We start from the raw sequence: 20,235 nt of genomic DNA, 5'->3' as shown, positions 1-20,235 counted from the left end.
CGGTAGCGTTGAGACGTGCAGGGCCGCGGGGGCATGTCTGCTTTGTAGAACGTAGAGCGTACAACGCGGAGACTGGCAAACAGCCTTCTGCGTTCAGCGGCCATGTTGGGAGTACTGCTGAGTTCAGTCCCCTATGGGTCAGGGACCACGAAGTCCAGAAGGGACGCGTACGGTGGCTCATGACAGAGTATTGTGCTGAGTTAATACGAGCCACGGTACCGCAAGAGAATGTAGCGGTACCCAGAGATGCAGGAGCGGTATGCACAGCAGGAGAAAGCGATGTAAGATAACAGCGCAGGAGTCCGGGTACAATCCGGGTTCAGTAATGTGCAGACCAGAGGAGACACAATCATAGAGCGTTCAATCCGATAAACAGTCCGGGTCGAATACCAGTTTCAATGGATCAGAACATAAGACGATCGAAGTCTGTTTTAGTAGGAAAAGGTCCAAAAGGGTGAAGTACAAGAGTAACTGCAGGAATAACGCTAACAAACAAAAGCAGCGTCTTCCGTGAGGCCACCAACTATAAATCCTTCACTGAAGGCGGAACTTCACCAAGGGAGGTCAGCTGACTAGTCCCGCGACTTTCTTCGTGATGCGCAACGGGCTGTCGAAGCATGTTGCTATGGTAAATGCCAATGCTGGCAGAGGGGCGAGGCCAAGCGCCGCATGGGAAAATAATACTGTTGTGCAGATCTCTTGACAGGCCTGTTGATAGGAGACCGCTGCAGGCGCCTGCGCGTAACAGTAAGTAATGACTGACATATATACTAAAGTTGGGGGCAAGAGGATTGGCGGGGGCAAGATCTTGGAAACAAAATACACAGTGCAATTTAAAAAGAAATCTAATTGGTTATCTCCCAACCAGAAAGCTACTAATAATATCAGCCAGACATTCTTCTTACATGTTTCCTTTGTTTCTGTATATTGTTTTACATTCACTTATTTCTAACTCCTTATTTTCCTGTTATTTATGGGTCTTTTCTTTCTTTTTCTTCATGCTATTTTTTAACACTTTATACCTCATACCATTTGATTTATCTGTTCTACTTGTTCTAATTTTTCCTTTGGTTTGCCTTATCATATTTCCGTATTTCCCTCTAGTGACGGTTTGCTTTTCATTTATTTCTCCATTGTGTTTCTGTGTGCCCGCCTGTTTCATTTAATTTCTGTGTCTTATTTTTCATTTCTTCTGTTCCTCTTACCATTTTTATTTCCTTCAATCTAATTTCCTTTTTCTTTTGTTATATTTTTTATTTATTGCCTTTCCTTTCTAGTCCTTATTTTCTCCCTCCTTATTCCTTCCTTTATGTTTTCCATCTTCAGTTTATAAACCCTGATGTATATCTTATCTTCCATTAACGATAGGTTGTGTACCGTTTTTCTTTCTTATTTTTCAACACCGTCTTGTTTTTACTCATCAATGTGTTCTCCTTTTCTTGCACTCTTTAATGCCTTCTTGGTATGTTTCTCTTTGTCACTTTCTTTCTCTGTGGTTCCACTGTATCCCACTCTGTGTATCAGTTCACGCCATCTGAGTCTTAACGTTAACCTGTTCCTGTTGTTTTTTTTAAAGGGGAGGTAACTGGTGGGAAAGTTCAAGAGAGCCTAGAAGAAAAAAAGAATGATATTGAAGGTATGTCATCTGGTTTAATGTTCTCATGCATACATTATTTTTTAAAAGATTTTACCACATTTTCTTTTATTTCACATGCTGTATTTTGTTATTCTTATTCTCCAGCATGCGGTCTGGCATGGATTCATATGCTCATGATTATTCCCCGTTGTCAGCCCGGGAATACTCGGTAAAAGAAAAAACAGTTTCACTTTCATTTACAAGCTGTATTTCTCCTCTAAACCACTTGCTGAACTCTGAGTCATGCTGCCCCCAGCCAATGACTGCCCTCTCCCTAAGCCACTCCTCTGGCAGCCATCTTCAGATTTTTACCACATATTCATGTGTTGGGAGTCCTTGTGTTTTGCTCCATGAGCTTTTCTACATTTATCGCACTTTTTTTCCATAAAAAGTTCTATTTTTGTCAAATAGAGCCTTTGTACTCTACCGCTCCTTTGGCCGACAAGCGGGGATACGTTTATCTGTGAATTTCAACGCTCCTCAAGTGCAAGAATCGGTGAGGTTTCATCAAAGATGCCAGACGGCCATCGGGCCTACTCCGCACTCCAGACCATGTCGGAAGAGAAGAAAGAGGGAAGCTCCCTTTTCAAGTTCTGCTCCAGCTGCGGACTGCGGAATGTGTTTGTAGAGGACAAGCACCTCCAGTGCTTCTACTGTCTTCATCCGGATCACAGGGAAGCGGATTGTGAAATCTGCCTCAGATTCTCCAAACAAACCATGAAGGATCATCACAGTAGGCTGGCGGCGTGGCTCAGCGCCAAGGCCACTGCCCCTTACGGCATGCAGGGGCATGCCTCAGACAGGACTGGCTGGTCCGGGAAATGGGCTTCTAAGTCTTTTGAGGGTGCTCCATCCGTGGGCGCACAAGACAAGGCCAAGCAGCGTGAGTCCGCTTCTGTCGGGATCGCAGCGCAAGCGGGTCCCACGACAGGCAGGGCGTGCTCATCCTCACCATCTGCCTCCATCTCCAACCATCGCTCCAGCTCATCCTCGAAGGCGCAGGAAAAGGCAACCAAACTTTCCCGGAAGGCCCAGGTGGCCCAGGTGATGTCGTCTTAGACGATCGAGTTGGTGGCCGCCGCACTCTCGAAGGCCAAAGGGGCTGACTCAATCAAGGTAGCCCCGGCAGTACCCAGGGTATCTCTAACCCCAAGGCCAGAGGCCTCGGCCAAGCTGGCGGCGAAGACCCCAGAGGAGAGGATGCCATCCCTAAACCCAAAACCGACCCCTCAGGATGCAAAAAAAGGGGGGGGGGCTCAACCGGGCTCCAGGGCACGGATATTTCTTCCTCGGATGAGGAGGACCAGGTGTCCGTTCACACGATCCAGGAGGACGTGGGGAACGACGACGATGGCGGAAACGCAGAGGGGGACGATGAAGATTGATGCAGATGGCGGAAAGGCAGATGTCAACAGCGCTGGGCCCAGTATTCCTACCCCCATGTTAGGCAAAAATTGATGTAGTAACCCTGTAGGAGACTACATAACACTTGTCCTCTTGGTGTTAGTTAACCCACCTATTGGTATAGGTCTGTACTACACAAGTTGGTAGTGTGACTGAGCAGCCAGACTTATCTCAAGAGGGGTAAATGTAATTCTGATGCTTGTTAATCTTAGAATCACATGCTGTGCATATGGTCCGACATCCAGTGGTAACCGCGGAGTATTGCATCTTGTCTTTCGGGGGACCGAAAGGGGACGTTGGCATAGGTGTGTCTGAAACACTATCCCTATCGTGACGTGTGTAGTACCCAAAATCCCTCACGCGCTGAGGTCCCTCAGATTGTTTTTTTCCACCCAGATAACTGGTCGCCCTATAGCGGAGCTCTTCATGAGACATTGTTTATCTTATCGAATTGTCGGTTTAATCCCCGTTAAGTCACTTCGTCTATCAAGAACATCTTTGACGAAGATTACAGGGGAACCGTCTACGGCTGTGGATTCCGGCACCTAAGATCCGGCGTTCGGACCTCCACGTGGTCGGGCCTTCTGGACGGCCTACACTGTAGGGAGAGTGGGCTTGGGGTTTGCCATACTGCTATGATGTCTTTCCTCTTTTCCACTTCTTTCCTTTTTGGTCTGGTCACCCTTCCCTTCTGCTATGGAAAGGACTCCATTTAGATTCTGCCCTCTGTGAAGGGCCAGATATCCGTGGAAAGACGAGCACACTTCGTGTACGCTTGTCTCCCCCTAGAGCACTAAAGCGGTGTTCGGCGTATAAACTCCTTAACCTAATCCCTTAAGGAGCGCCGGTTGAAGCGGTGGGCTGCGTACAGTATGTCACGCGTGGAGCCTCCCTCCCCTGCCGCGACACCAGCCGAGAGTGACGGGGGTACATCGGATGACCAAACGTCCTACGCGGACGTTGTAGACCTTGAGGCGGACGATTCTAGAGCCGCCATGCCCATCCCGACCCTTCATGGCTCGACTCCGGTCTTGCTACAGGGACCACACCCGGTGACAGGGGCGTACAATCGCACCACACAAAACACACAACCCAAGCGCCCTCCGCGACGACCTAGTCGAAGAAGGCGCAAGCGCCATCGGATCGATCTGATCCGAAGCCTTCCCCGCATCCACAGCAGCGCATGACGACTGGGCTTAATAAACATAACAAAGGCGCTACTCCCCAAACTACACACGCCGAAGTTTCTGAACAAGAAACTTCGACGAGTTTCAAGGTTTCCAAGGCCCGTGCAGGCCCGAAAACTACGAGTAGGCCTCTAACTACGAGTAGGCCTCTAACTACGAGTAGGCCTCTACCCGAGAAACCATCATCGGAGGCGTTGTCCCCCGAAGATTCGGTAACCATCAGTAGGAGCATCAATAGGATTGCTACAGCGGTGGGCCTAGTACCGGTTTCGGCCACAGTTATGGGCCAATCCGCCAAAAGGTTTTCCACGGTTTTGGAAGACGATCCTGAGGACTCTTACGAAGAGAGCCAGGTACCCCTCTCAAGCAACCTGAGGAGATCCTCTGAACGGCTTAGGGCGGAGGACCCGATTCCTGCTCAGCTCGGTCCATTTGGGTCGTCCAAGTGGACCACGGAGCAATTTGAGGGGTATATGGATCGGCTGGAGCAGATTTTCGGGGCTTCTGATCAACCTCCGCCGAAAAAAGCTCGGGTAGACCCTAACCCTCATACACAAGTTGCCCAACACCTAGATGTTCAACACTATGTTGATTATCAAGAAGATGTCCAGAAGGACACGTATAGCGACATCTATACAGAAGAAGAGGAGACTTCTTTTCTGGACAATTATGGGGAAGATCGAGGCGCAACGAACAACTGGGAGGACACCCAGCAGGACGATCACAATTCTGATATCTTTTGCCTCGACTCTCCCCCATCCACACTGGTTCGGCAAGCTCCCCCGGTGGATGATCAAATGGCTTTCAACAACACGTTGAAAAAAGCAGCGGAATTCTTTAAAATTGCCACGATTGAGGCATTGCCTGAACAGGATTTCGCGGAAAACATTATTAATGACAAGCCTCTGGCTAGCCAGTCTATCCCTCTCTTGAGCTCTGTAAAGAGACGGCTGGCCCCTTGTTTACTCACATCCGCTCAGATGAGGGCTGTGAGCCCAAGGGTTAAAAAACTCTTCCGGCCCTCCCCCACCGACCCGCTGTACATCAAAGGGCACGCATTCCCAGACTCGCTGGTGGTGACCAACACTCGCAAGAGAGCAGGGGTTCCCCTTGCCACGGGAGAGTCACCCCCGGACAAGGAGTCCAAAAGGTTGTATGCCTTAGGCAAACGGGTCACGTCGGCGGCTGCTTATACCGTCCGGATTGCCAATAACACGACGTTACTGGCAAGCTACGTCGACGCCCAATTGAACCTACTCCAGGAAGGCCTCCAGGAGGTTCCGTAACCAACCAGAGCCAAGCTTCTCGCCATTGTCTCGGAGGGTAAACTTGCCAATCAAAATGTTGTAAAGAATACCGTGGACTCCGCAGAGACAGCAGGCAGGTCTCTCGCACAGGGTACTCTCCTAAAGAGACACGCGTGGCTGCGCACGTCGGGTTTCAGGCCTGAGACCCAGGCATCCATCATCAATAAACTCATAGAAGAGGCCAACCTCTTCGGGAAGGCTGTAGACGATGCGTTGGAAACAGCCAAGAAGGAGCATGAGACTATTAAGTCGCTGCACCAGATTTCCTAAAAACCCTCTTCACAGAGGGGCAGCAATTCTCGGCGGTCCTTTCGAGGACAAGCCCGCGCCGCTCAAAAATAATTTCGGCACGGGCAACTTCAACGCAAGTCAACCGGCTGCAAGCCCCACTTACTACCCCCAGAGGGGTCAGAAGCGCGTAAAGAATAGAGGCAGAGGCTCCAATTCCAGAGGTGCGTCAACCTCGGGTCAGACATGACCACCAAGTTCAGGTCCCCTCCCATGTCTCCCCGTTCGGGGGGCGATTAACATCTTTCCTCAAGACATGGGAGGGGATAACTTCAGACCAGTGGGTATTAAAGATGGTCGCCCACGGTTATTGCGTGGAATTTGCCCGACCCCCACAGTTCAGACCGCCGAAACATCGATGCCTTTCACCGGAACATCTGCAGATCCTGGTCCAAGAGGTGGAGGTTCTGCTGGGAAAGGACGCCATAGAAGCCGTCCCGTTTCTTCAGGTAAACGAGGGTATTTATTCAATATACTTCCTTGTACCCAAAAAGGATCTCACCATGCGTCCTGTTCTAGACCTGCGCCCACCGAACAAGTTCATAAAGCCCCAGAAGTTTTGCATGGTAACACTTCAAGAGGTGATCCCATTGCTAAAACAAGGGGACTTCATGACAACATTGGATATGAAATATGCATCCTTTCATATTTCAATGCTGCCAGCCAGGTTCGTGATTCAGGACAAACACTACCAGTTCAAGGTACTCCCCTTCGGCATAGCCTCGGCGCCACGGGTGTTTACCAAGGTCCTGGCAGTGGCAGCAGCACACCTGCGCAGACTTTTAGTTCCAGTTTACCCTTACCTCGAGGATTGGCTCATCACGGGGGACCCGTTCGACGTTTGTTTTTCGAACACCCAAAAGACAGTAGACCAACTGTTCAGCCTGGGATTTTCTATCAACGAAAAGAAATCCAGCTTAGTCCCCAGCCAAGTAAAACAGTTCCTGGGGGCTCTAATTCGCACGGAAGACGGTCTAGTCTTCCCTTCCAGCGAGAGGGTTCAGAACATGCTCTCTCAAATTCCTCAGTATGTAGCCAGTCGGGAGGTGACGGTACGCAAAGCTATGTGTTTGTTAGGGATGATGGCGTCATGCATATGCTTGGTCCCCCACGTGCGGCTGCGCATGCGTCCCATGCAAGAGTGGCTCAACAGCCAGTGGTGTCAGGCCAGCGGACAATGGGAAGATCTGTTAGTTGTCTCGCCAGCCCTCGTCCTCTCTCTGCAGTGGTGGTCGAGGGAGAACCTCTTGAAGGGAAAACCTTCACCACCCCTGCAGTGGAAGCCACTCTCACGACAGGCGCATCTCTCACAGGGTGGGGGGCTCACCTGCTTCAACAGACAGCGCACGAAGTGTGATCCCCTCAGGTAGCGTCCAACCATATAAACCCACTGGAGCTACTAGCAGTGTTCAAAGCATTGAAAGCCTTTCAGGAGCAACAGCAAGGGAAGACAGTGCTGGTCCTAACCGACAGCACAACAGCAATGTATTATCTGAACAAGCAGGGGGGCACACACTCTCCAGGGCTATCCAAGCTGTCCCAAAACATCTGGATATGGGCTCTCAAACACAAGATGTTCCTGATATCCCAACATGTTCCAGGGGAACTCAATCTTCTGGCAGACGTACTCAGCAGATATTTTCCTCTACCAGAAGAATACAAATGGCGTCTGCACGAAGACATTGTATCCAACGTCTTAGCAGAATGGGGGTTTCCAGAGATCGACCTGTTCGCTACTCAGGAGAACGCCCAATGCCCAGATTACGCCTCCAGGTACCCCCAGAACCGATCCAAGGGGAACGGTCTCTGGATAACTTGGTCGGGGGAATTTGTTTACGCTTTTCCCCCGACTCCCCTTCTGAATAAGATAGTGCAAAAGATGCACCAGGAACCAGTCACCATGATTCTGGTGGCTCCCATGTGGGCCCGCCAACCCTGGTTCGCGCACCTGATGGAAATGTCCCTCTCCCCACCAGTCAAGCTGCCCTGCTCGTACAACATGTTGTCTCAGGACAGGGGGGAGACTCTGCACCCAGGCCCACAAACTCTGAATTTAGCAGCCTGGCTCCTGAAGTCATAGAGTTTGGACATCTGCAACTCCCTCAAAGATGCATGGACATACTGAGGGAGGCAAGAAAGCCTAACACACGTTATTGCTATGCCAGCAAATGGAAACATTTTGTCATTTGGTGCAGTTCCAAAGGCATCAATCCCACCGATTGCTCGCCTTCACACATTGTGTTATATCTAATCCATCTGTTGGACTCTGGGTTAGTCTTCAATTCCTAAAAGGTTCACCTAGCGGCGTTGTCAGCCTACACCACGTCACAGCAAAAGGTGTCGTGGTGGAAAATACCTGTGATTAAAGCCTTTATGGAAGGGGTTAAAAGAATTTATCCCCCCATCACTCACCCAGCCCCTGGGTGGGATCTAAATGTGGTTTTAACTAGGCTCATGGGACCCCCTTTTGAGCCTATGCATAAAGCCAGTCTGAAAGACCTGACTTACAAGACAGCCTTTCTAGTAGCTATCACTTCTATCAGAAGAGTTAGCGAACTACAGGCCCTCTCAGTCTTGGACCCCTTTGTTACAGTCCACAAAGATAAAGTAGTTCTGCGCACTCATCCCAGATTTGCGCCGAAATGTATTTCGAAGTTCCATGTGAACCAGTCAATCGAACTACCCACGTTCTTCCAGAGACCTACTAACATGGCCGAAAGAAGCCTTCACACACTAGATGTGCGCCGGGCAGTCATGTTCTACATGGATAGAACCAAACCACTGAGGAAAACTAAACAATTCTTTGTTTCAGTGGCAGCTGGTAGAGAAGGGGACCCCGTCTCTAAATCAGCAATATCAAGGTGGATTGTCAAATGCATCACACTATGTTACACTCTTGCAAAGAGAGAACTGCCCTTCAAGCCTAGAGCACATTCTACTCGAGGCACTGGGGCATCCATAGCATTCATTGCAAATGTTCCCCTAGAGTCCATTTGCAAAGCGGCATCCTGGAGTTCTGTACACACCTTTACAAAAGACTATTGCCTAGACACTCATTCTAGGTCTGATTCTCAGGTGGGACAAGCAGTACTAAGGCATCTTTTTTCTACTGTTCCTTCTCACAATCCACCTCCAACTCCGGGTACTGCTCGCTAGTCTATGCAGAGCATGTGATTCTAAGCGGATTAACAAGCATCAGAAGACATGCATTACTTACCGTAATAGCATTTCTGACGATTGTATCTGCTTAGATTCACATGCGCCCTCCCTGCCTCCCCGCTCGGGGTGGAAGGAACATAGACTTCTTACTACTTTCTCTCTTCATGTACTCACTCACTATAGCCTTGGGCTCCCTCATGGCAGAAAAAATACAATCGGAGGGACCTCGGCGCTTGAGGGATTTTGGGTACTACACATGTCACGACAGGGATAGTGTTTCAGACACGCATATGCCGACGTCCCCTTTCGGTCCCCCGAAAGACAAGATGCAATACTCTGCGGTTACCACTGGATGTCGGACCATATACACAGCATGTGAATCTAAGCAGATACAATTATCAGAAATGCTTTTACGGTAAGTAATGCATGTCTTATTATTTATTTATTGAACAGCCATTTTTAAATAAGCATTCCTTAAAAAGGGCAATTTATGCAACATTCAAATATACTTTAAATACTTTCACAGAATTAACGTAAAACTAGTAGATGGTCTTTAGAGATGCTTCTTACCCACGTCCTACACCCTGAGGGGACTTCACTAACTAGAACATTAATTGCATTTATATATCACTAGTACGCTTTGTAAATTCTGAGGTTGGTAGAAAGGAAAGGTTAAAGGAAGGAAAAAGGTTAAACAGGTTCTTTAAGCATGTGAGCACTTTAAATCTTCCAATGAAGTCTAGATAAAAACCTTTCCCAGCAATAGTTGTTTAAAACCAATGTATCACCTATGAGGGACAGTATGAATCAAAGTCAAATGGAATAGAAGAGTCTGCAGGGGGACAGGACAGCCAAACTCAATTGGAACAAAGACTATGGAACTGAGGCACTTCTTAGCTAGTAAAAGTCTTGCACAAAGTTAGAGATTTTGTTGAAGAAAAATCACTGTAGGGTCACAAGCTGTTACACTTGTGAAGGTTAGAGATGAAATCAACTCTGGAAAAGTAGCTACTGCAAGTTTCAACTGAGAAGAGCAAGCTACAGACACTGAGGTAAGTACCCCAAGTCAGAACCGTACCTTTGGTAAGAAGAAGAGTGGTCCAGGTGGCTTCTGTCTGGTTGCAGCAATGCAGATCCTGTGTTCCTGGGCCTCAGTCAGGGGACAGAGATAGGACATCTGGGGACTCCTGTGCCAGCGATTCGAAGGTCAGCAGCAGCTACAAGCTCTTTTCGGATCAGCAGCACTTTGCGGTTTCAGCACTCAGTAAACAGCACCGTTGAGGAACTTGGATACCGGTTGGGCTTCCTTCACTCCTTGAGTCCTGCACTCTGGTGAGGTGACTCGAGCTCTGGTTGTCCTACTTCTGGAGGGCCCTGGGGAGACTTCTGGAGTTTTGGGCGGATCACAGATATTGCACTCGACTATGGATTTCTCGACCCCTGGCACTCAGTTCCTGCAGCAGCAAAAAAGTACAGCCAGTTGGGGAAGGAGTTCCAGCAGAGTTCGTCTCGGGGTTAGTTGGTCTCACTAACCCAAGGGAAGAAGTCGTCCCTTCCGGAGCTTCTCTTGTCGATCATAAAAAGGAGTTTCAGCATAGCAGCAGCGCTTCACTGGGCAGTTTCAATGGTCCAGGAGGATGCAGCAAGCTTTGCTCACGGGTTCTTCGTCCCAGTGGTCGACTCTGCCTCTAGTACCAAACCCTTGCCTTTTAAGCAGGTTTCTCCCGTTCATACACAGCCTAGTTGTCACTCATACAGCAATGTCGCTGTCCTGAAAGGACAACCAGACAGCCATTCAGGACTGGGTGCATTCAGGTTTCCCTAGGGACAAGGACAGGGGTGTTTTGGGCACCTGCCTCACTTTCTGCCCTTCCAGACACACTGGAGCCAGAGGCAGGTTTCAGTACTGAAGCCTGCTAAAGGCAAAACAAAGGGCACAAACCTAGCTTGGCACCCAGAGGAAAACCCACGAAAGACCTCACAAACAGAAAATGGCAAAAAAAGAAGACCAGGGCCATTTTGACAAAATGGTCACCCATGGGTGCTATACTGTAGCTGAGGAGTCAGCCTGCGGTAGAAAAGCACAATGGTAGGAAAATTAAACCACTGCCACCAGCCATTTAAAGTAGTGCGGGTAACATAAGAAATGTTAAATGAGGAAGTAGGATAAGCGGATACTAAGTAACCCCCCCCCCCCCCAGCACTCCACATATGTTAGGACAGTTTTTATGAAGTAGGGCTTAGTAAAACCATTCAACCTGCTTCTTCTTTTTTTGTAAAAATCTTTTTTGATTATATACAAATAAAAAAAATTAAAAAACCATTCAACTGAGGCAGTACAAGACTCCACTCTTAGTATAAGGCTGTACCACCTGAGTACATGGTAGCACAGAGAGAGCAGCCAGGCTTATTTTAGGAGGGAGAGAGGGCAGTAGAATCAGTACAAATGAAATTGTAATACAAATGATCCAAAGAACCACTGAAACACTTTGTATTGTAAAAATACGTGATTTATTTAAATACAAGTAGTCCCAGATAAATCTAGGGGTAATTAAGTACTAGCACATTATATGCAATCACAATTATAATAACACAACACTATACTTGAAGGTACACAGACCAAAGTATAGACCTTATTTGGAACACCTAACAGTAGTTCTAGGGAGGTCAAAACCTTTTCATACACATTCAGTATAGGTCACACCTATTCTTGTGGAGTAAAAACCAATGGTTACTTTTCACAATTACATTCAGTAATGCAAGGGCAGTAGACCCTACCAGTTGTACAATGACTCTCAGTACAAATCACAAAACCAGTCAACTGGACAAGATACTTTTTGTGAATAGTGGAACACTTATTCCAGGTGCAGTAAAAACCTATAACTACTTTTGTGATAACCCACAGTTATACTAGGTGAGTAAAACATAAGGATGTAATGTTTAACTACAGATGCCTTTGATATCAGTGAAACACAGATAAAGATAAGCAGTAACTCTTGCAACTTATTTTTGGGAAGGCACAAAGCTAACTCAAGATAAGTAAAACCCATATACGGTTTCAATCACACAAGGAAGTCCAGGTTAGATATCACAGGGAAAGTAAAACCCAATATTACACTTTACTGAATGACTCAAGGTTATTCTAGGTAGGCAACAACCTAATACAGACTTATTCTGTACAGGCTAGCAGCAAGTCAGGGGAAACTAACACTTTACTTTTGGGAAGATGCACAACCTTATCACAGGAGAGTAAAATACCTTCACATCTACTTTCTATTAGAATGGCAAAACAGTTTATAAGGAAGAAAAGATGTTAACCATACTTTTGAGAATAGTGCATCACACATCAAGATAAGTAAGAACTTTTGTAACTGCTCACTCTTAGAGTTACAGTTACCAACCAACTCTTTGCAAGTAAGTAACTTTTAAACACTTGATGTCTTTTCTAGGCAGAAGTCCCAATCCCTTCAGAGGTCGTTCCCTGGTTCTTGGAGCATGAGTGTTCTCAGTGGCAGAATGGGGGTCACTGGGGACTAGTGACCAACAGACAGTGTCAGAATAGGTTCTTTAGTAGCAAAGGTCAGAGTTCCTTAGGAAAACTGGGCAATCAGCTGAGTACTTTACTTCTAGGGTTAGAAAGGGGTGCAGGGGCTTCACAGAAGACACCCTAGCAGGATTCTAGCAGTGGGGCTGGGTGCACTGGATGAGAGGCCTCCCCATCACAGAAAACACCACACAGCTACACAGGAATCCTAACATGCTTAAGGAAAGTACATACCCAAGCCAACACAGTACCTCAGCATAAAGAAGATTTTGCAGCAGGAGGACTTAAGGATCTGCAGCCAAATACCCGGTCTGTGGATTCCTTGTTGTAGTGACTGAAAACAAGACCTTAGAAGGAACGATGTAGAAGGCTGTAGGCAAGGTTTCCCTCGCGGTTGAATGCGGTTCTGCAGATTTGGCGCTTTTCAAGGAGCATAGAAGAAAACAGAAAATCGCAGTTGAATTCTCATCGTTACAAAGGTCCAGCACTCTGTTGAGGGGAGTTTTCGGACTCGATTCGTGTCTCTGGAGGTCCACCAGGATGCCCACGAAGTTTCAGCGAGATTCTGAATTCAGAAGACCATGCACTGCATGATGGCTCGAGGTCCCGGGTATTGGGGTATTGCAGCAACGCAAGATCGCAGCAATGCATGGGATGGCTCAAAATGCAGTCTTCTTGAGTTTAGTGTGTCTCACCAGGCTCTGGGTCAGGGTCGTCGTTTTCGGAGTCCCCAGGTCGATTGGAAGGAAGGGCTGCAGCAGGCTCGGGTTACACAGCAGGCTCTCTGGTCGCTGGAAATCATCTCCGCCGCTTTTCCTTTGTCATCCTCTTCGGTTTAAGTGCCAGTGGTCGACTACTCTTCAGCTTCCAGGTTCGCAATATTTATCGGGAATTACAACACACCTTCTGCATTCTCTCCCTGCATTTGACCAGAAGGGGCGGTCTGGTTGTCCAATCAGGAAAGCCAGCCCACCACTGGGATTTGTGCCCACTCAGGCAAGGCGTAATACAAAGGGCTGTGGAGTTTTGGACTCCTCCCTCGCTTCCTGCCCTTACAGACAGACTGGAGCCTGGGCGGGAGTCCAGGGGACTCCCGCCAAAGATAAAAATCACAAAAAGGAATTTCCCACCCTGGATGTCGGGGGAAGGAACAAGAAATTACAAGAAACACTAAAATGGCAAAAAAAAGAAGGCAGGGGGCATTTTGGTAAAATGAGCAACCTTAGGTGCCTTTACTGCAGCTGTGATCACAGTCTGCGGTTAAGGTGCACCAAATTAATACAAGGTATCACTGCCACCAGCCATTGAAGGTAAGCTTGTCACTGTAACAGAATTGTTACAGTTTTAATGTGAAAGGGGATACATTGTATCTCCCCAGCACTCCCGATAAGGTGGGGTGTGCTGGGTTCACTTAACAAAATGTAAAAGGGATCCAAAGATCCTTTCTACCCTTGGGAACGGTAGGTCTCTCAAGGTTAGCAAAAGAAAGTTAAAAGGGGAGCCCCTAGGGCAACCCAGCAACAACAGGCCCTTATTGCCAATAAGTTGTTAAAGAGGATAACTTTAAAAAGACACTATGGATAGTCTATAAAATGACACCCATGAAAAGAGTTAAAGATTATGTGAGTGTGGAAAAAGGTTCCCACTCACTGAGTATTAAGGAAAAATATCCCACTAGTAAAGCAAAAAAGTTCTGGGGTTGACCCAGGTTAGGAAGATTTACCAGTTCTGTGAAAATCTTACCTAACACTCACCTCCCACCTCCAGACATAGGAACAGAAGGATCTAATTCTCCACAGGATGGATCTCCTGTTTCAAGTCGGTTAAACTGTTTGCTGAGTCAACTAGCAATCTTTTTGTAACCCTTTCTGTGATACATTTTTTATATTAGTTATCATTTGCAACTATATAACCTCCAAGTAGTGTTGGGCACTTTGCTCTTGTCTAATGTATAGGGGATCTGATTTAACAGTCCCTCAGAAGTTGTGACAACTTCTGAACCTACAAAAGGCTTTTTAAAAGGGTTCTTATAAAAAAAATCCCTAAGACCTAGAAGTGTCACCATGATTCCTCACCACCTCTCTCGCATGAGCAGGTTGGGTCTCAGGTATCCTAGTTGGAGGGGTTGTGACAAAGCATTGTACATCCTTCCACTTCCTCTTGATCTGTTTTTACCTTGGTTAGGGGTTTCCCTTCTAACACTAGGATTTATCACGGGGTCTTCAACAGAAGATCCCACAGTATCAAGGTGTTTAGCCCTTGACAAATATCTTTTCTGGATTTCCACCAGCTTTGAGGTTTACCAGTCCTCAAAGGCCTAGTTAGGTTTCCAACTTGTCTATCCACCCCTTCCTCAGAAACAGTGTGGGTCAATGACTTCAGAATTGGAAATGAAATGGTAGAGCATGGTTTGGGCTCCCATTTCCCTATTAGTCTAGTTTTAAATTTGCCTTTGTTAGAGGTTCTCCTGTTAACATTAGGACTTAGAGTAGGATTCTCTGTAGAGGATCCCACAGGTTTAGAGTGGTCTCTTGAAACAGAGACCCTAGCCTTGTCAAAACACCTATCCATCGGTCCTCTAGGAGTAGTTGGAGTCACAGGCTTTTTATTAGAAGGCATAGTAAGAAAGCTATTTTTAGGTTTCTTATAACTCTTTTTGCTTTTCAGTTTTTCAGGCCTGGAAGTTTCATTCTGGGCACTTTGAACTAAAGGAGAAAACTCAATTCCTACCTTGGGGTCAAGGAAACTCCTTCTCCTCTTAGGTTTGTTAAAAACACCTAAGCTTTTTACATCCATCTGGATCACCTCCACTGTAACTGGGTTTTCAGGTATATCCATGTTTGGAGTTTTAGGAACCACTTCCACTGTAAGTGGGTTTTCAAATGGTTCAGCCACTACAGGTTTAACTGAAGGGGCCGTTATTCTAAAAGGACATACACCTCTCACAAACTGAAGATGAACAAACCGGTTCAATGCCCTTGTCACTCGCCTCCGCCTCCTCCTCACCTGTAGTCACATCGTCTGAAGATTCTTCTGTAAGAAATTTCTCTCCTCTCTCTCCAAGCACTGTCTGGCTTTTTATTGTGGGTCTTAGGGCAAGCTCCTCTGGAGGCCACCTTGTCTCCTCGCTATTTGCCCAGCAGAGGGACCTCCAGGGAGCCCACCCCACAATCAGGGAAAAGCTTTGCCGAAATACCCTAAATGAGAAGGAATGTATGGAGGATGTTGAAGTCCTGGGCTCCTGAGTAGAATGATGGTGGAACAGTGGAGATTCCTTAGTCTTTGTGAAAGGCAGGTAAGACAACTACAACTCCCAACAAGCACTGGGGATGTCAGTGATCAGGTAAAGAATTCCTCATAGACCGAGATCTACAAAGAGTGCCCAGCTGGGAAGCTCCGTAAAGAAAGCGGATGGTAAACAAACTCTTTGTGTTTGAAGTAAAGGAGCACTGCAAGGAATGTGGTAACAAGTTCGGTAAACTGAGTGAAGTGGAAACCACAGCGCTCCGGGTGGAACGCGACTTCCAGGTTAGCTCCGTGAGCCAGGAGGAAGGAGTACCGCAAGGAATGTGGCAACTGGCTCGGTTTCCTGAGAAAGGAACAAACTGAAAGTGCTCCAAGTGGAACGCGGCTTTCTGGAGAGCTCTGCACGAATGCGGAGAGGACAGAATGGAAAGAGGAACGGGAGGGGAAAACAAAAGAGGAAAGGATAAGGATACTGCAGAAGGAACGTCAAGAAACACTTGCACATCGTGTAAACCCAGTGAAAGTAGGGTTGCAACGCATCAATGATTCTTCCCGCCGCGTACTTATAGACGTCATGAACCAAATTGGCAAACACTAGAATGCTGCACACGCTTCCACCTGGGAGTGAAATGGCTCAGCTTCTCCTCCATTGATTCCATAACTTCCAAGGTCGGTGAATCATGACAACACCACACACGGTGTGTGACATGAACACTAAGGTTCTTGTCAGCCCTAGGAATTGCCTCTACAGTAGTGGATTGAGACTCCACTATCTGTGAGGGTTCAAAGGGACAGGAATATAGAAGTTTCTATCCACAGGGTAAACCACTTCCACTCTAGGTGGGTTTTCAAGAGGTTCTTTCCCCTCAACTGAAGGTGGGGTCACAACAGTGACCTGTTTAATGGTATTACACCATATTGGTACTAGGACAGACGTTTTTAAGCTTCTGGGAACTAGTTGAACCACTTCCACTACATGTGGTTTCTCAAGAGATTCTATCACCTTAGCAGCAGCTAAAGGTGGGGTCACAGGAGTGACCTCTAGCTTTGTGGACCTAGGGGCTTTGTCCCTATTTGAAGTTATGGGTCCTACACCCAAGTGCCCTTCAGAGTGGCAGTTAATGCCTTTTTTCTCTAAGGAGTGTTCTCCTAAGGGGACCTCTCTTACTTCAAGCTTAAGAGCCACATCCTTTTTACAAGGGGGCTCAGCTGAGCCAACAGCTACAGCTTTTCTGCTATACTCAGTATTGACAGATTTCTTGAGGTATGAGGAGGTAGCACTTTTTGACCTAGCTCTATTCTCAGAGTCCCTAAAGGGGTTTAGATATTGAGAAGCTTTCTTCTATCTATCTATGAGAGCTTATTTTACCCTATCCCAGTTACTTCTTTTTACTTCATGCAAATCCAAGAGCACTTGGTAGTCTCTCTTGCAAAGTCTAAAAAGAAACCAGGGAATTCTAGCACTCTCACACAGACCAAACCTTTTATAAGTGAGGTCAAAAGTTTTCAGCCATACAACAATGCCACACTTCATGTCATACTGACTCACCACTTCTAGAAACTTGCAAGCTGTAGATTCAGAAGACCTGGAAAAAGAAGAGGGGTCCAAAAACAGTCTTCTACAGCCATGTTATGATTTTGCCCCATTTCCCACATTTTCAAATTGTTTTCCCACAGGTATTGTTTTGTATCCAGTTCCTTAGATATCTCAGAGCTCATGGTAGGCAGTAAGGTAGAAGCAGGAGGAGAGGGGTGAAATAACATCCTCCTCATCAGAACCCTCATATTCCTCCTCTGAGGAACTTGGACAGCTGTCTAAACCCTCATCATCCTCACTCCCAGCAATATGGTTAGAATTGGACTCATGTTCACTGAAACCATGAATATGGTCTGATAACCTTTGTAATAATTCAAGCTTACTTCCTTTACAATTGAGGCCCTTCTCTTTGCACATTGTGAACACATTTTTCATTTTAGCATAAGAGTAGTCCTCAGGCCTAAAGCAGGCCATGGTGTTGGTTGTTGTAAATACAATACGTACACTTTACTTTGGCTAAACCAAACCTACTGGATGCTCTCCTTTGTACACAAAGTATATCAATAATCAATGTAATGCAATCCACATTTATCCCACTGCATGCCAACCGTGTTAGGACAGTTTTTCTGAAGTCCAACTAAGGGCTTAGTAAAACCATACAACTGAGGCAGTACAAGACTCCACTCTTAGTATAAGGCTGTACCACCTGAGTACATGGTAGCGTAGACAGAGCAGCCAGGCTTATCTTAGGAGGGAGAGAGGGCAGTAGAATCAGTACAAATGAAATTGTAATACAAATGATCCAAAGAAACACTGAAACACTTTGTATTGTAAAAATAAATGATAAATGATAAAAAATATAAATGATAATTGTTAGTACTTACTTACCCCTAGATAAATCTAGGGGTAAGTAAGTACTAACACATTATATGAAATCACAATTATAAAAACACAACTCTATACTTGAAGGTACACAGACCAAAGTATAGACCTTATTTGGAACACCTAACAGTAGTTCTATGTAAGTCAAAACCTTTTCATGCACATTCAGTATAGGTCACACATATTCTTGGGGAGTAAAAACCAATAGTTACTTTTCACAATTACATTCAGTAATGCAAGGGCAGTAGGCCCTACCAGTAGTACAATGACTCTCAGTACCAATCACATAATCAGTCAACTGGACAAGATACTTGTTGTGAATAGTGGAACACTTATTCCAGGTGTAGAAAAAACCTATAACTACTTTTGTGATAACACACAGTTATACTAGGTGAGTGAACCCTTAGGATGTAATATTCAATTACAGATGCTTTTGAGATCAGTGAAACACAGATAGAGATAAGCAGTAACTCTTGTGTTGGGTAAAGATTTGGGGTAGTACCCTTAGGGTGCACTACAACAACCTTAGCCTGCTGGCAAATGGGACCCAACCTTTGGTATAAGTCTGAACTACACAGGTTGGTAGTGTGGCCTAGCAGCCAGGCTTATCTCAAGAGTGGTCAATGTGAGCAGTAATGCAGTCACACAGAGATTCACAGTGACACATATTCAAATAAACACTGATACTCAAGGTTTCTTGATAGAACAATTATGAATTTATTTGCTGGTCATTTAAAGAAGCCTTCTTCAGAAGGGAGCAATATAAAAGCATCACTCAAATACACTTCAAAATCCACACTCTTAGGTATTCTAGATTCAGTAACTTCCCATTGGGGGTGGAACACAGATACTTCCTACATCCTCAGGTGACTTAAATAACTAGGACAATGAGGACATTAATATAGTACTGTTACATCTAGAGTAGGCAGAGAGAGTGTCAAAGAACAAGAGTTATTTAGAATAAACAAGAGAACACAAATATTCCTTAAGCAGGCAAATACTTTTGGACCCCTCCTAATGTATAACAGAGGAGAGAAGAGTCACTCAGGGAACCAGGCTAAGCCAATGTCAATGGGCAAAAGTCTATGGGGGGTCATTCCGAGTTTGGAGGTAGCCATGGTGCTATTAGCACCATGGCTGCCTCCAAATCCGGGTCCGGGTCCGGGTCCGGTCTGGCTGAATGGGGACTTACCGGGTCATTCCGACCCTGGAGGACCCGGTAAATCCCCATTCAGTAAACCATTCCCCATTCCTATTTGAGCCCCCATAGGGCTCAATGGGAATGGGGAAGGCGCTAATAACGGGCCCACAAATTGCAGGCCCGTTATTAGCTCCAATGTCCCTTAATGGGAACCGCAGAGAACGTGTGGTCAGACCACCCGTTCCTGCTGGGACCTGCTAAGGGACCTCGGAATAGGGCGGTAAGGGTTTACCAGCACCAGCATCCTTACCGGTGCCCGTAAACCCTTACCGCCCACCTCGGAATGACCCCCTATGTAGCTAAAGCACTTCTTGCAGGTGAGTAAAAGTCTTCTTTGCACAATGTTTTTAAAGTCTTTGTTGAAGAAATAAGGATCAAATGTAGGACCACAAGCTGGGGGACTTGTGAAGTAGAAGAGCAAGCAGATCTACAGTGAGAGATAAGTCATCTCCAACTTTACAGTACCTTGTGTTTGAAGAAAAATGCAGCAGATGACTTTTGTTCCTATGCAGCTCTGCAGATCCTGGTGTTCCTGGGCCTCAGTCGTGGGGACAAGAGGGACAGCTTCGGGGGTCTCCTGCACTACAACGGGACGGTCACCGACGGCAACCGGCAGACTTCAAATCAGGGGTTCTTAGGTGTTTCAGCTCCTCGCGTCTACCGCAAACAGCACCACCGTGGTATCTGGCTGTCGAGATTGGCCTTCCTTGCATCTGGGGTCCCGCACTCTGTTGAGGGGGCTCAGGCTCGGTCAGTCCTGCTTCCTGGGAGTATGGAGGATCTGGAGCTCTTGGCCAACTTAAGGCAATGCACACAAACTGGTCCTCTCCCTGGTTATTCGGTT

The 20,235-nt window shown here is 46.6% G+C and overlaps 1 protein-coding gene across 11 annotated transcripts in view; it reads left to right on the top strand.

The window, feature by feature from the left end:
• The window catches only part of LOC138580892 (up-regulator of cell proliferation-like), a 1,164,421-nt gene that overhangs the window by 342,679 nt on the left and 801,507 nt on the right, over window positions 1-20,235 (top strand). For 6 of the 11 annotated variants that reach the window (XM_069651796.1, XM_069651801.1, XM_069651799.1 and 3 more), the window contains one exon: window positions 1,577-1,636. The exons of the other annotated variants lie outside the window; for them this stretch is intronic. In XM_069651796.1, the coding sequence (XP_069507897.1) occupies window positions 1,577-1,636 (60 nt within the window). The remainder of the gene's footprint in view (window positions 1-1,576; window positions 1,637-20,235) is intronic. 11 annotated transcript variants of the gene reach the window in all.

This window comes from Ambystoma mexicanum, chromosome 3p, assembly GCF_040938575.1.
Source record: "Ambystoma mexicanum isolate Mex_15411 chromosome 3p, UKY_AmexF1_1, whole genome shotgun sequence".
Classification (NCBI taxonomy): domain Eukaryota; kingdom Metazoa; phylum Chordata; class Amphibia; order Caudata; family Ambystomatidae; genus Ambystoma; species Ambystoma mexicanum.
This window is presented reverse-complemented; position numbering and strand designations above follow the sequence as displayed.